Genomic DNA, 15,418 nt, shown 5'->3' with positions numbered 1-15,418 from the left:
GCGTTTGAAAGAACCTGGCTTGTTATAGCATGAGCATTTATCTGCAAATCCTTCAGATGCTTTGAATCCTTCAGCTAGTAATGTTTGATTTAAGACACTGGTAAAGGTCACTTTACATGGGCACAAACCCATGTTATTCATTGAGTTGCTTATTGCACTCTTGCTCTTTCTTTCCGTCAATCTCTGGTAGTCTTTGTAATGTAGTGTCTCTACTGTAGTGTCTTTGTATTCAAACCACCTCCCTAGTTCCTTAGTCCAGACCTGATCATCCACTCCCATCCAAAAGCCCCAACAGCAACCAGCCTCACGGTGTCTTCTAGGAGAAAACATGTCTGCCTGTCTCTGTCTCCTTTCCTCACTCCTTTTTTTTTTTTGTCAGAGCTGCCATAATGTAATGGCTCTTTACCACTTTAGGCATTGTTTCCCATATGCTCATATACTGCTTTTTTTTAATTCGCCATTTAATGCGCAACACTGGTTTACTCGATTTTCATAACCGTCACACATATATCTCAAATCAAATTTTCCATCCAAAATCCTGATCAATTAGAGGTCATAACTAACTAACATGTATTGAGTGTTACAAATGATAAACTACCTGTTTATTAGACGCTGTATTCGTTCAAACAAAAATCTCTCAATACTTCAGCCTCCAGTAGTCCAAGACGTTTTGTAATTCACCAGCAGCCTCATGAATAGATGATGATGTTTTCAAGTCGAAGTGCTACAAGGCTCAGGTTGGACGCCAGTCCTATTGATCTGTTGACTAAACAACATATCTGTACACTGTGAGACATCAAGGTCGCTCATGCTCCCTGTACTCGAGGAGGGAAAGCTGATAGGCCTCCGCCGTCACTGTGAGCAGATCTCTGCTGTCTGCTAAATGTCTGTGAAAAGGAGGTTAGAGTGGGTGGGTGTGAGGTTTAGCCAGACAAAATCAAATAATGGCATTTTTGCTTCATATGAAACGTATTACTGTATACAGTCATCCTCATTCTCAGGGGCAAATTCACAAAAGGATTGCACGGCTGTTCCTGCACAAATTAATTTTTTTTCAAAGCGCCAGCAAAGGGTGACTAGTATATTGTCACAGTGTACTCCTAATGCAGCAGACATGCTGCGTGCACCTATAAAGGGCTGGGGGAAGGTAGCACAGCGTGTTGTTTATCCCCGCTTGAGATGGAGACAAGAGTTGATTTGCCTTCAGTGTGCCGGTTTTGATGTCTCTTCATGTCTGCCTGCTTGCCCAATATGTCAGGACCAGACAGTCTGGCATCAGTTCAGCTACCACTTGCCAAATCCAGAAGACTCTCTGAAGCATTAATCAGAGTGAGAGATGGTCATGGCTGCCTGTTTCCTTCCCTCCACCTGATATTGTCCAAGCTAGCTGGTGAACGTCAGGGCAGCTGCCAGCTAGATTTAGGGCCAGAAGAGGAAGCAGATTTTGGAAGGCTTAGAGCTTGTGCTGCTGGAGGAAGGATGGACACATCGGTAGAGGCTACAATGGCATTTAGGCTTTCGTGACTAGAGGAGCAGTCACTATGGGTGTTTGAAGGTGTGGGCTGTAGTGCTTCCATTCTTGTGAACTTGATGTCTTAGTATCGGACCGTAGTTGATCCCCCGCCACGGTTAGATTTAGAACTGTTGGTGGTTTGCACTGACTTGGGGGCAAAATGATCAGTATCGACCGATATGGCTAGTTGATGATCGGGGCATCTTTTAAAAGTTATATTTGATCCCTTTTTTTCACTGTTGATCCGATCGGTGTCTCAAAAGAGTGATTCGATTGAAACCATGAGTTTTGTGATCCTTTGCACCCCTGTGACTCACTGTGACCTCACAAAACACCTTTTGGGCCATAACTCAAGAATTCATGTGCCAAATATGTTCAAATTCAGGACATTTTGAACAGACATAAACTGGAGCCCGACTGGTTGACTGGAGGCATACAAGGCGGTAATTCCAATTCTAGTGTTTTGTGTTTTTGTATATTTGTGGATTTGTGAGCTAAGCAAAGAATACGTCCATGTTTTATGTGTGGGATGAAAATCGTAGTTTTTGCCTTGGGGCTTGGAGTCGGCCCCACTGCTTTGATTTAGAGTTATGCTTTGTGGTTGGCACCTCACCACCGTTGGCAGTGCACCGTGACAATTTTCACTCCCAAGTGTGTATCGACATAACAAAGTGTGCTTACAAGTGTGCCGCTTGTACAAAGCGTGAGCCTAGCTAAGGGGACAAAAGCAGGACGCGCTGTTGCTGATGCAATCAGAGAGATTTCACTGTGTCATGTGATCATTCTCTATAATTGTTCAGCATTCAAAATCTTAGGTACTATGGTAATCTGGTAACTGGGCCATGGACTCATCTAACTGTTAATAATTACAAACCAAACGTGAGGTTTTAACCAGGGTTTGTCTCATCAATCGAGATGTTTCTTACTTTAATATGAGGAGCAAAGCAATTCATTAAACCCACATCATTCTCTAACTTGCACCCTATTTTAATTACATTGTGTTCATTGCTTTTATTTGTTGTTGTGAAATGTTTTGTTAGGACTGGTTTTTTCAGTGTACTTACCAGAAAGTTCATTCAGATGCCAAAACTCGAATACAAAGCTCCTCACCAGAGACCAGCCCGAGCTACTCTCTCAGATTAGATCCAGCCTAATCACATTAGATCCAGCCTGCTCTCCCCGTAGCGATAAGACACTGTGAACAAGCTCGCTGGACTTATAGGTCTGCTTGTGCCGCTGACTTTGCTCAGGCTGAGTGAACTAGGGCTCTTTTCATTATGAGCCGTGTCTTGAACATGACAAGATGTTAGAGGGGGCTACTTATTTCCATCGTGGCAGTTGTATCCCTCAAATGCTGACCACTGCACTGATTCATGCCATGAAACATAAACAAAAAAAAAAAAACTGGCACCGATTTGCATTTATCATCGTATATTGTGCCGTTCACAGGGCTGTATTGATTCCGACCTCCTCTTGGTCTCCAACTGTGGAAATTAAAAATAGTGAAATATAGCAGCCCCGATGCTTCAGTGACTCCGGGATGTGGTCTCTCACAGTGACGGGGTTTATCAGACGCACAGTCCCCTGAACTCCTGTCAAAGCATCTTTTGCCCTTGCCACGCCAGTAGACTGTGTGTCTGTTTGACAAAGTGCTGAGATGTTCCTCCTCTTGCAGAATGAATTCATACCTTGTTTTGAACGACGGCCCGATCGTAATTCATGCTGGTACGTAAATCGCTGCCATGACTCTCTTCCTCCCTCCTCTCCCGCCTCGGTGTACCCAACCGCCCCGGGTCACGTTCATGTTTGACTCCGTTGTTATTGGCTGAATAATAAGTAATAGGTGTGCAGCCAGTGGAAGGAGGACTCCATTACTAAGCCACTTGACATCTCAACTTGTACATTTGTGAACAGCCTATCCTCTCTTGTTATGATTGACAAAGGGGCATGTCGACAGGGGAGGACGAGTTTAAAAGAGTTCAACATGACACGGAGACAGAGGGGAAACTTGGACAGGAGAGTGTAGATGGCTCAATTACAACAAGCAGAATGATTAACACGTGCAGAGGACACAGTGTCTCACTGTATGCTACTATTTTGATTGTTGTTAATTCCCCATGGGAAATTAAAAGATGCCAGTGTATTGCGTGTATTCTTCAGAAGGAAACTGTATTGTTGATTTCCTCCCTGAGGAGAAGCTTTCTTCATTTAGCATCTGCTTGCAAAACCACAAAACACCCCGGACAGGGTTATGCAACGTCGTCACAGGGTTATCCACACTCCCTTCAACTTAAATCTTGTCGTACAATCCAGCCGTTATTCTGATCGCGTATGGTATAAAGAGTCACTTTACACTCTTTGAAGTGCCTTAGGCAGAATAACTTCCTCTATTATTCTCTCTGTCTTCCTTCATTCTTGGCATGTCCCCAGGCATACAGTGACATGGACTTGAAAAAGACATGGATAAAGAAATGATAGAGCCTCAGGGAATAGCAATCTACAGGAACAGAGCTGTCACTGTAGAGCTGTTTTATTGGATACAATGGAAAACAAACTTGTGGAGGAGTAATTACACTGCCCCGGAATGACCCAATATGCTGATCATCCACTCTCTCTTATGCCTGCATTACACCAGCCTTCTCATGCACACACACCTTTTATCTTAATGCACTTCAATAACATAAAATATATATATACAGTATATGCAGGAAACCTAACAGTGTGTGTGCTCTGTGTCGTGTGAAGTTCAGATGAGGTCACAGTAAAGACACCACCACATGACCCACAGTACCTTCCAGTAATAACCTTCTATTTGTTGTCTGTGCCCAAGATTGCTTTGTTGAGAGATGTTGAGCATCTTCTATTCGTATCCGCTCATTGTTTTTTTAAACAACGGAGTAGAGGAGCAAATTAAAAGTGTAATTGTAATCATTTGTGAATGTCAGGATTGGCTTTGCATTTCATTGTTTGTATTGTACCTCCTTAAAGCCGCCACACTATCTATACAGTATGTGTGATTCAGTAATAGTGCTAAGTGTGCTAATAGTGCTAAATGTGTCCTAAGAACCAGAAATGTGTGAGTATGTTTGCCGGATGAAATAAGATCTGTTAACACAAGTTTAAGAGATTGTAACGTTTTGTTCTATGACATCAATACATCAGTAAATATCCCACTAGTGCGTTTTTAAGCGACTTGATGTCAACACAAGTTGACACATTAGTCTGCCTTTAGCTTCATGGTGGTGACGTGAAGTCATGTGACCTTAATGTAGTTTGTTTGTAGCTTAATGTTCTTAACCTTTTTGATTGTATTTATGCTTCAAACATTGTTTTTCATTTGTGAAAATGATCTTGCTGAAAAAGCATGCAAGTATCTAACCTCTGGAAAGTTCCCATTAGCTTTTTGTTGACTGATGCTAAGATGCTAAGTTATAGCATCGCAGGATTAGCTTACAATAATACGTCAACCCGCAGCGCTCTACATGTTACTGACACTTTGTTTTGGTGCTCAAAGTCGGTGATGTCTGCTGGTTGTAGCGCGTCAAGTGCAGACGCACCGCTCCACATATTTTACTCTGTGTTGGATTTTATTGGCCAAGCTATACAGTCACCATAACAACACAGTCAGAGTTGTAGTTCAGCTGTGAATAGTTGGGATATTTGAATAACTCTACGCTGCTTAACGGCACTGTAGCAGCGCATCAGACTAGGCGAACATTGTAAACACTGCAGTGTTTTGTTGGTCCATACTAATGCTGCTGTTTTATGTTGTGGCCGCATCAAGAAATGATGCTCAGCAGAAAACCAAATTTAAAACAGCTTGGCACAGCAACAAAAGTCCCATAATCCTCTGAAGAAGCACTGGCACGTCTATTTACATGGCATGCAAAGCCGGTCGGCTTCTGCTGTTTTAACTGTTGGACAGTCAGACAGCAAAGCTCCTGACACAGAACAGATAAACTGATATTACAGACTGATCATTGATGCATGTCTCACTCCTCCACATGTCAAGTTAGTTTGTTAGTGAAGAGATGTAACCTGTTGTGGAACAATAATTTTTCTAGGCAATCACGTGTTAGACCAAATAAAAAAGCTGCTTATTTAGTTAGTAAACCAGTAAATAGCCTTCATTAGCCATCAGCTAATCCTTACTTAGTGGTTGTTTTGAACAATTGGAGTGACATTGATATAAATAGGAGACGTATAAAGGTTTTCCTATTTCATGGCTTGAATACGATAAGAATTACTCCTATTATGGCATTTAGAACCGCACTAAGCAAAACTAGGGGATAATAATAGCCCAGAGTTTTAAAATAATTTACATTCAAACAAAACAGAGTGTTATAAGAGGTCATGGTTTCCATATTATGAGACACTGTTTTTGTTCCCCACCATGTGAGTGATCAATACAGTGTCCGTCAAACTTAAGCTGCCGCGCTTTGACATATTTAAAAAGTGTTCATCGCTTTTATTTGTTTATTTGTTAAATGTTCACCTATTGTACTGGCGCTGGAGACTGCAGTAGCAGCTTTAGTCCTCGATAGCTTGCGCACGAAACAACTTCCCTCTGTTTTTTCAAGAGTTACCACATGGGCATATGTTCCACTGTTTAACTCCAGCATCCCATAATCTGTGTGTGCTGTCAAACTTACAGAACTGAGCTCGTCGTTTTGTATTTAGAAAGTCTCATTCGTAATTGGGGGAAATCCTTGAAGACATCTTTTAATTTCATGATTGATAATTCAGACTTTTTTCATAGTGTGTTTGAAACCGTTTTCTGTCTAGTCAGCTGTTGTGTGACAAGACCTTGAAACGGCTGCTTGACTGAATGTGCTGGTGCCTCGTACATCTTGGCAGGCAGCTCGAGGTCAGTGGTGCTGTATGTTCGCCAATAGCCATCATCATCATACACTTTTCCATCTGTGAAGGTAAAGGTCCCAGTTCTCTCTCCTCCACATACACAGCGGTGTGGCAATTAGTTTCCCATTATACCTCAACAGGCAACGCCTAGCACAGTTTGGCTGACATTGAATCCTCATTTAGCTTTGTGTATGAGGGTGTGAGTGGGCACAGTGTGTGTGTGTGTGTGTGTGTGTGTGTGGGGGGGGTGTGTTCTGTTACATCACTTCCTACTCTACCTAGCTTTATTTCAGCTTCAAGCTCTCAGGCCTTTGAGGGATCTCCCACTAGACACTGGTACTGGTGTACGGCTAAGCTTTGGTTGGCAGTTACAAATGACTTTGTCCAGCAGAAAGGCTACTTTGACTTGTTGAAAATTAAAATCTCAACCTGTGACAGCTTAGACTGTTTATGACAGTTGATGTCTAAAAACGGCACGAGGAGGCTGACGTGATGGCTTTTTTCCCACTCAGCTGCTTCTAGTTGCTGTTTGTTTGGTATGTCTTAAACACATCTTGTGTATCTTTAGCTTCCTGACAGCTTCTTTTTTCCAGAGATCTCAGAATACTCTTCAGAGAGGTTTCCTCTAATGCTTGTTGTCACAGCTCTTTATTTCACTCGAGGTGCTAGTATAACCAGAAATGTACTATGAACACCTAAACAACGGGACTTCTCCTGGTGGTTTAACACTGTAGGAGCTGGATTGGGCTCCGAATTGTTGTCCCACTCCCCTCATTTTTTTGTCTTCTGAGAGGGCAGAAGAACAGAGGGAGTGTGGAGGAGAGAGGAGAGCTCTCCGTAGGCATTGATCACGATAGAGACAAATTCAATAGAGCAGAACTGACTGGCTGCGTTTCCTCTGCTCCCCTTCTAGACATGTCAAACTCCCACACAATCCTCTCAGTCCCTATACAACCCCCACTAACACACATGCACCACTCTGTTAGCAATGCTACGGGCCTCTGTGTAAAGGATCTTCCTACACACACTGTCTCCTCCTCCTCTCAGGGTGCCTGAGAGTAAAGCAATCTGATGATGCAGGCTCTACCTTTTTACGGCTCGAAAATCCCCATCATTGCTCGCATCCTTTAGCCCGTCATCTTAGCTGTCTCACTCCACCAAAAGACATTTGAAACGGTTTACTGATCGTCTGACAATCGCGGTGTTGAGTGCATGTTGAATTTCAGACTTGTTCCTATTACCTGAACTAGGTCAAGCTGATTTCATGTTCTTCAGAAAAGACGAGGCCGCTTGTTTTAGGTTTGTTGTGTTTCATCAGCAGCACAAAAGGTTTGACACTGAACCTGTAAAGCTCAGACTAAAGAGCTAAACTGGTGGAACTAATTAAATATAATGAGCTGTGTGGGTTGTCCATGTTCAAACCTTTTAAGCTACAGATATTGTGACATATACCTTTTTTATCAGAGCTACAGATAATTGCATATCGGTAAGGATTTCACTTCACCAAAGCCTTGTAGAGATTCAACCGTCTCGAGACAAATCCAACCAGACAACCTGAACAGATTATAGACGGTAGAATCTCGTGGATTCTATTGGCTCGTCTTACAAATGGAGAAATGTCGTATCTATACTTTTTGTAGTGCCTCGAGAGTTTTTACATAATTTCATTACGCTAAACAAATAATGATTCAAACATGAAATTCTTCATATATTGTGTTTTTAGGTTCTGAAGGCAGCATGACATTTATTCCAGTAAGACTGCGTTACACACACCTCTTTACACCTCGCATTAAAATAGGTGTTGGTTCAATCTGATTTCAATCAGATAGTTCAGTCATTCATATTTTGGTATTTTCCTCTTGTAATGGAACATGGACATGATTGAATTCCTACTGTGTCCCAACCAGAAGTTTGCCAAATACACCGCTAGTGATTTTATTTTTTTTTGCCACTGGAATATTCACAACACGCCCGCATCATCAATGCCACAGTATAGTACTGTGTGTGGGAGTCAATTAGGGCCTGAGTGAAACTGTCAGAAAGCCCTGTGCGGTAGTGATCACTTTGATTCTTATGTTTCTCTCTCTCTCGTTTTACTCTCTTTGATCTTACCAAGACGTGGCGAACGGCAGTACAGGCTACAGGCCTCCTCCCAGGACCAAGGAGGTGGTCATCAACGGCCAGACGGTCAAGCTGAAGTATTGCTTCACCTGCAAGATCTTCAGGCCGCCGCGGGCCTCCCACTGCAGCCTCTGTGACAACTGTGTGGGTGAGTGAAAATAACATTCTCTGACTGTGAGTTTGCCACATTCATGTTGAGAAATTAGTATTATTAACAGAAACAGGAAGACCATCACCAAACTATCCTTTTCATGCAGTTTGTGAATTGTTTTACCTCAACCACTTCATATCCGTGCATATGTATTTAAATAAGAGGTCAACATAGGTCTGATGAACAGATAGATTGCTGCCGCACTTAATTCCGTGATTTTATTCTGATAAATCATGTTTAACCTGATTTAGCAAAAAGGAGATAGCAAGATAAATGTTTAGTTTAGGATGCATATCTACAGGGAATATACAGTACATATGCGTAGAGGCATTCACATCCACACAGAGGAGAAGGAGGGAAATGTTACCATGAGAACAGAAAGGAAACGGCAGCATAATGGTTGAGTTTTACTGCTCTTCACAGCTGCATTCTCCGTCTCTGGAGACGAAGGGTAGAGCGCAGCTAGACAATTACTAAAAGATGGAGACGCAGATACAGAGCCCCGTGTGTCTGCATCTCTCTCATCAGAGACAACTCCATCCTTTAAATGTCTATTTCCTTGTCAGAAGTGGCGCTGACTGAAAAACCTGGGAGACAGAGATGAGGAAGTAGTAAACACAAGAAGAAGAAAAGAAAGATGAGGAGGTGGTTGTCAGATGTGCCAGATGCACACTGGCAGGAAGGAAGACAGACTGGCAGCTGAACAAAAAGATGGGAGGGAAGTCATTTTCACAAGCCGGCCATGTTCACATTTTAAGTGGATTTTTAAATTCATAATTTAAAGTGGTGAAGCTCAGTTTTTGTTTGGAATTTAATCAAAATAGATATCCTGCCTTTTAAAAAAAGTCCATGGACACAGCATTGTGTGATCTTCTGAATATAAACCATTGGGGATGAGCCTTAACAAATATGGTTGGATCGTAGTGGCTGTGAGCCACAGATGGGAGGGAAATAAACGATGAGAAATAGACACATAGTGGGGTCTGTCCATGTGGTGGGAGTGATGAACTCCAGTGATGAATGTCACTTGTAAAACATGGCGTCTCTCTGCTCTCAAAGCTCCAGGCCTCCACCCAACGTGGCTCCAGATCCCAAAGTGAATCAGTCAGTTCAGGGTTCATTATGAAGCTTCAGAGATAAACCGTATGAATAGGGGCACAGGGAATAAGGTCATATGCAGGAGGACCAACATTCATATATACTGTATGATGAGTTTTCTCAAAGGAATGTTCAATGTTTGTTCAATAACCCGAGCATGTTTTTTTCAGTAATGATCCAATTTAGTAACAAATTGGATCGGCACTGGAAAATGCGGATCGCATTGGCATTAAAAAAAGAAAGTGATCTGAGTGCTTCCCCTGTCTCTCTGTGTCTACCTTTGGTGCTGCAGACGCCACGGGGCTAACACGCTCTTAAATAAGTTAGCAGGCAGAATGGAGAGGGCGTCCCTCGTGGAAGTACAGGATGGGAATGTGGAAGAGTCACTTCCTTTTTAAGAGGGTTAACCCCGTGGGAGGGATGGAAGAAGCTTATGAGAGAGCAGAATTGTGACACACGGATCGCTTTGCTTTTCCCTCTGTACTCTTTATTTTATTTATTTCTTCACTATATATATATACTGCACAGATACTATATACTAACAATAACATGGTGTCAATGTTGGTGTTTTATTATCAGTTGTAATGTTAATAGGGTTGCAAAGTTCTGGGATTTCTCAAGGTGGAAACTTTCCATGGAGAATTTAGAGGGAATTTGTGGGAATTCAATGTTGGTGTTATTTGCTCGGGCTGTATTTACCACATCATATGCAGCTACAAACAAACTTTTACAATTAAATGGGCCGTAAGACCTAGTATTGCTTTTTTTATGTAATAAGTTTGCTATTTTAATGGAGATTTCCAGACATTTGTAATCCTAAGTGTTGATAAATATTGATGTGTGGGCAGAGGGTTGGGATTATAAGAGTGGTTTTAGGTCTTCTGCTGCTTTCCGTCCTCTGATTTGCTTAATTACACAACATTAGATTGAGATTTAATGACACTCTTGGGGAAGAGGAATGTCGCAAACAAAAAATACATCAAAGAATATTGGCACATAAATCAGAATATATTAGATCATCATGAAACTGTCAGAGTTGTTGTTGCGAGCTCTTGGTTTTACTTTAAAGCTGCTGAGCGATCAGCTGCCACGCCTGGTCTATTAGCAGCTTTTTCTATTACCTCTACCTCGTTCTGATCTTTAGCTCTAAAGTTAATCTGAACCTTCGTAACAGAAATCTGTTATGTCCTGATCGCATCTTTTACTGAATGTAGGCGGATAACGACTGTCGGTAAAACTTTATTTCACACTGTGATGGTTAACGGTAAACTGTGTAATTAATCCGCGGTTCGCATGCTTGGGGGGGGTGTGTACGGATCACGGCTGGACAACGCTCCGTTACTCCACTAGATCTGAGTCGTAGTGCGTGTCCCCTTTCATCTCGTCTGACTAGAGGCTGAGCTGAATGTCCCAGACACACTGAAACTAGGCGTTGATTAGTGAAGACAAAAGCAGGTCATCTCTCTTCACTACACAAATAATGGCTCTGATTAATAAGTTGAGTAACTACCACCACACAGCTAGCAGTCCACCCTCAGAGGTAGGAGGGCGGAGCTAGGACTGATTGAATAATCACGCTAACAATCACTGCTCTTGCAATCAGTTAAAAGGATAAGTATGCTGCAGTACAGTTTCTTTAATTACAATACCACACATTCATGAAGTAATTAAACTCATCAGACTGCATTCAGATGAGAGTATTTCTGAATTCCAGACATTTAATTCCCTGAAACAAGGCTCCACAATAACACTTTGTTGAGATGCATACTCTGTACCAAGGTGGCTGACAGGTAGTGTTAACAAATTGGACCTATCGGCAGGATCTCTATGGAAGGAACCCGGCGGCCTGGACAACACTGTCCTCAAACAGCGTGACATATTCCTAAGTTGTATGTTATATCCAGCAAAGTGCTTCTTTCGGCATCTCAACCCTCCACAGACCCAGTGTCAGCCATACACAGTCATGTTAGGCCTGTAACTTTTATTTGCTGTTTTTTTTTATAAATAGCCAGCTTGCACTATGTGAAACATGTGTATATTGTTATGCAAAGACCCAGAGGGACACTTCCTCTTTCCCCTAATGTCCTAGGTCTCCGGACTCCTAGTTTGTGTTGGCATGCACTGAAGTAACATGCTTATTTCTTCTTTTTTTTTTTAAATGAAAAACCTGGCTTCACTAATTGAGCGTTGACAAGTCATAGATGTCTTCTGGAGAAACCAGATTTCAAAGCAATGTGTGCATAACCAGGTTTCTGGCAGGGTTTGTACGAGAGCAAATGAACATGACAAAGACTTCAGACAGGAGGAATGTCACTGCGGCAGCAGCAGCGTGGTGGGGATAAATGGATAGACTTGTGTGACTTCCTGTATCCAAAATACTTTCCCTCCATCTGTGTCTCTCTCTCTCTCTGTCCATGCAGAGCGCTTCGACCACCACTGTCCCTGGGTGGGGAACTGCGTGGGAAGGAGGAACTACCGTTTTTTCTACATGTTCATCCTCTCGCTCTCCTTCCTCACCATCTTCATCTTCTCCTTTGTCATCACACACATCATTTTACGTAAGTAGCTGATGGCATGGGGGACATGTGCTCAGGCATGGTACACACACACACACACACACCACACACACACACACACACACACACACACACACACACACACACACACACACACACGCACTCTCACTCCTCCTGGCTGTGCTCTTAGTGTGTTTCGAGCCAGCAGGTTGTAAGTGGGTGTTGTGAAAAGCTGCAGAATTCTGGCTTGTTACCATCTTTCCAGCTGGGAGCAGGCATTGGACCGTTGGGCTCCCCATCAGTGTGTGTGTGTGCGCATTAATGACTGTATACGACTGAATACTCTGTTCATGTTGTAAGCGTGCAGAAGACATACAGTACAGTTGTGCTAAGACCTGCTTGTCAGTGCTTCAAATCAAAGGTAGTTGCAGTCCTCCAGTGCTAACGTATGAGCTGATTGGCCATGACTGCACAACTATTTTGATGTTGCACATGCACCATGGAAATCAAACACAGCACACACTACAGCCACACACACACACGCCGTCGGTGTGGAAGTTCTTCAGCGGGAGTGAAGAGGACAAAAAGCTTAGAATTTGTAACACCTGGAAGTCCAAAATAAGCCTTGACAGAACAACCTTAAAAACATTTGGAACAACTAACTTAGTCAGACACTTAATCTATTATATTGTCATTCACTTCTATGCATGCTGCTCAGACTAATTGGCTCTTCTGCCAACAACAGCGCCGGGTCTCTCCCTCTCCTCCTGCACCATGTGCAGTCAGTATAAAATAATATAATAAGCACACCATGTAAATAGATACTAATTCATAAATAGTTTTGTATAAATAAATAGTTTTAGATGATGGATAGTTGACTTTATAACAGGCAGTACACAGTATAGAATAATAGATTCTGTGATTGTTCTCCAGGTATGAACATTAGAGCTGTCACAATATCTCATCTTCACTACACGATTACTACACTTAACTACATGTGGCCAAAATAATTCACGATTGATATTATCGTAATATTTATAGCTATTCATCGTCTCTTTATTTACACTCATAATCCAAGGTTAGGGAGCCGAAGACCGTCTGTAACCATGACTCTCTAAAAAGCAAGAATGGAAAGCCACAGAAATAATTTAAGAGATTTAAGATTATTTACATGATATCATGTGTATTATTAACATGATATCAATATTTTTTTCGTCAACAATGGTATATCGCGACACCACTAGTGAACATGAAATTAGAAATGCAAATGGTGCATCTCGACCAGCCACATATAACCGGCCTGAACAAAAGTTTGACTATTTCTTCTGACTTTGTCCTCCTTATACATTGGAAATAATTGAAGTGGACTGACGCTGCCCGGCTCGGTTCATCTCAACACTTAAACTTCAACCAAGAAAGGGACTTCAGCAAGTTAATGGCTCCAGAGTGTGTAGCAGTACCCAATATCTGATACAAGTTCCCACATTCAATGGGTGTTGTTTAGTGTTGATATGCACCATTCTGTGTGATGGCGTGGAAGTAATGGCGAACACAGTTGTAGAATGTTCTAATGGAAACTCGTCTTTCTCTGTTCACAGGCTCCCATCTAAGAGGGTTCCTCATCGCACTTAAAGACAGTCCTGCCAGATATCCTTTCACTGAAATAGACCTTTTCATTCATGAGACAATTTGTCTAATTTCAAATGAGATTTTAGAGAAAATGGTGCATTGTTACAAAATAATGCATTTATTGTGCAATAGGTGTCCATTACGTGTGATTGTCGTTCTTTATGTACTTCTCTGTCCACAGTGGCGAGACTAACTAGCCCAGCGAGCGCCCATACAGGTCATTCAGTAGTTCAGAATTACTCGCATAACATGCCTTTTCAATGCATCCACATCAATCACTCCTTAGAGTTATAATACTAACTGGAGTGCGTCTGATTAGTGTTGTTGGGTAACGTATCACGCGCGGCAGCTCCTCTCCCTGTCTGTCGATTGATTCAGTCAGGCTGTGAGCTCCTCTGCTCTAACTTCACTCTACAGAGATGTCGTGTGAGTGGGATTTGATGTGAGCGCTGCCATGTCGGTCTGTGTGCTAGATGCCGAGTGTGTGAGAGACGTCTTAAGCTACAGCTGTTACAAGTACCCTGAAAGTCAGCTTATTGTCTCCGCACAACATCAGTGATAATCATGTGGACTGTGGTAAACTCAAGTAAGTTGTATTTTGACATTGCGGTAAAGTTAAAGTTTCACACCATTTGACCTCAGTGTGTAACTTTAAATCCAGGCAGTAAAGGTTGGAAGCAGTCACCTAACGTCACCTCCCCAACACAGTATATCTGAGTGGAGAGGGACAGTTACTTTGCTTTCAATATATCAATTCAATACAAACATCTGAACACGGATCTTCTAATTAACAAAATCAATTGGCATGTTTGGAGAATCTGAATTGCTCTCCCTCCCTCCTCCCCTCCTCCCCCCTATGTTCTGAGTGAGATAACTGTTTCTCTGGCTGAGAAATGTGTGCCAAGCCAAGCTGATAATGGTCTGCGTCCTACAGGACTTTAAATAAAGGGGGACTGCTGCCGATACTATCGCAGCAGTCCTTTGTGCTTGGTGAATGATGACATGTTTTGTCCTCGCTCAGGAGAAAGAGAGAAAAAGACGAGGGGGATTAAGAAAGAGAAAAGGGTAGATTATGGGTATTTAGTTGATTTTTACAGACCGACTCGTGGTCTTTAAGTATGTAATGTTCTACTGACCTACCAATATGCCTACAGGGACTTAGTGTCTGGGTCTAATCTCATGAATAAGATATTCTTTAGAGGCAGTATCCTAAGATATAGTCGAGGGCCGCTGTGTTTTTCCCCCCTGTAAAGGCAGGATTCATCAGTGTCTGTTTTATGTGGAGCAGAGAAAATGAGCAGCGTCCTGCAGTCCCAGCCAGATGAACTGGTAACTAGGAACTATTGGCAAGAGGAGGACAGCCCTGAGGCTGTAGGTCAGTAGCCTAGCTGTTAGAACTCGTGGATATTTGGTCCATGCTGTCTCCATATGGGTCCATCATGTGTCTGTCTTTGTGTGTCTGGGCTTTCACATTATTGTCTTTCTGCCACAGCTTTTATTCAACCCATTCTCACGTCTATTGAAACTGTT

The 15,418-nt window shown here is 42.4% G+C and overlaps 1 protein-coding gene across 2 annotated transcripts in view; it reads left to right on the top strand.

Annotated features, from left to right (window-relative positions):
* LOC306707207 (palmitoyltransferase ZDHHC14-like) overlaps positions 1-15,418 on the top strand; it is a 37,029-nt gene that overhangs the window by 14,221 nt on the left and 7,390 nt on the right. For both annotated transcript variants that reach the window (XM_079174568.1, XM_079174567.1), the window contains exons 4-6: positions 8,490-8,642; positions 12,164-12,301; positions 13,858-13,906. In XM_079174568.1, coding sequence (XP_079030694.1) covers positions 8,490-8,642; positions 12,164-12,301; positions 13,858-13,906 — 340 coding nt within the window. The remainder of the gene's footprint in view (positions 1-8,489; positions 8,643-12,163; positions 12,302-13,857; positions 13,907-15,418) is intronic.

This window comes from Pholis gunnellus (genome assembly GCF_910591455.1).
Source record: "Pholis gunnellus genome assembly, chromosome: 15".
NCBI classification, from domain to species: domain Eukaryota; kingdom Metazoa; phylum Chordata; class Actinopteri; order Perciformes; family Pholidae; genus Pholis; species Pholis gunnellus.
The sequence above is the reverse complement of the archived record's forward strand: the minus strand, read 5'-3'. Positions and strand labels throughout refer to the sequence as shown.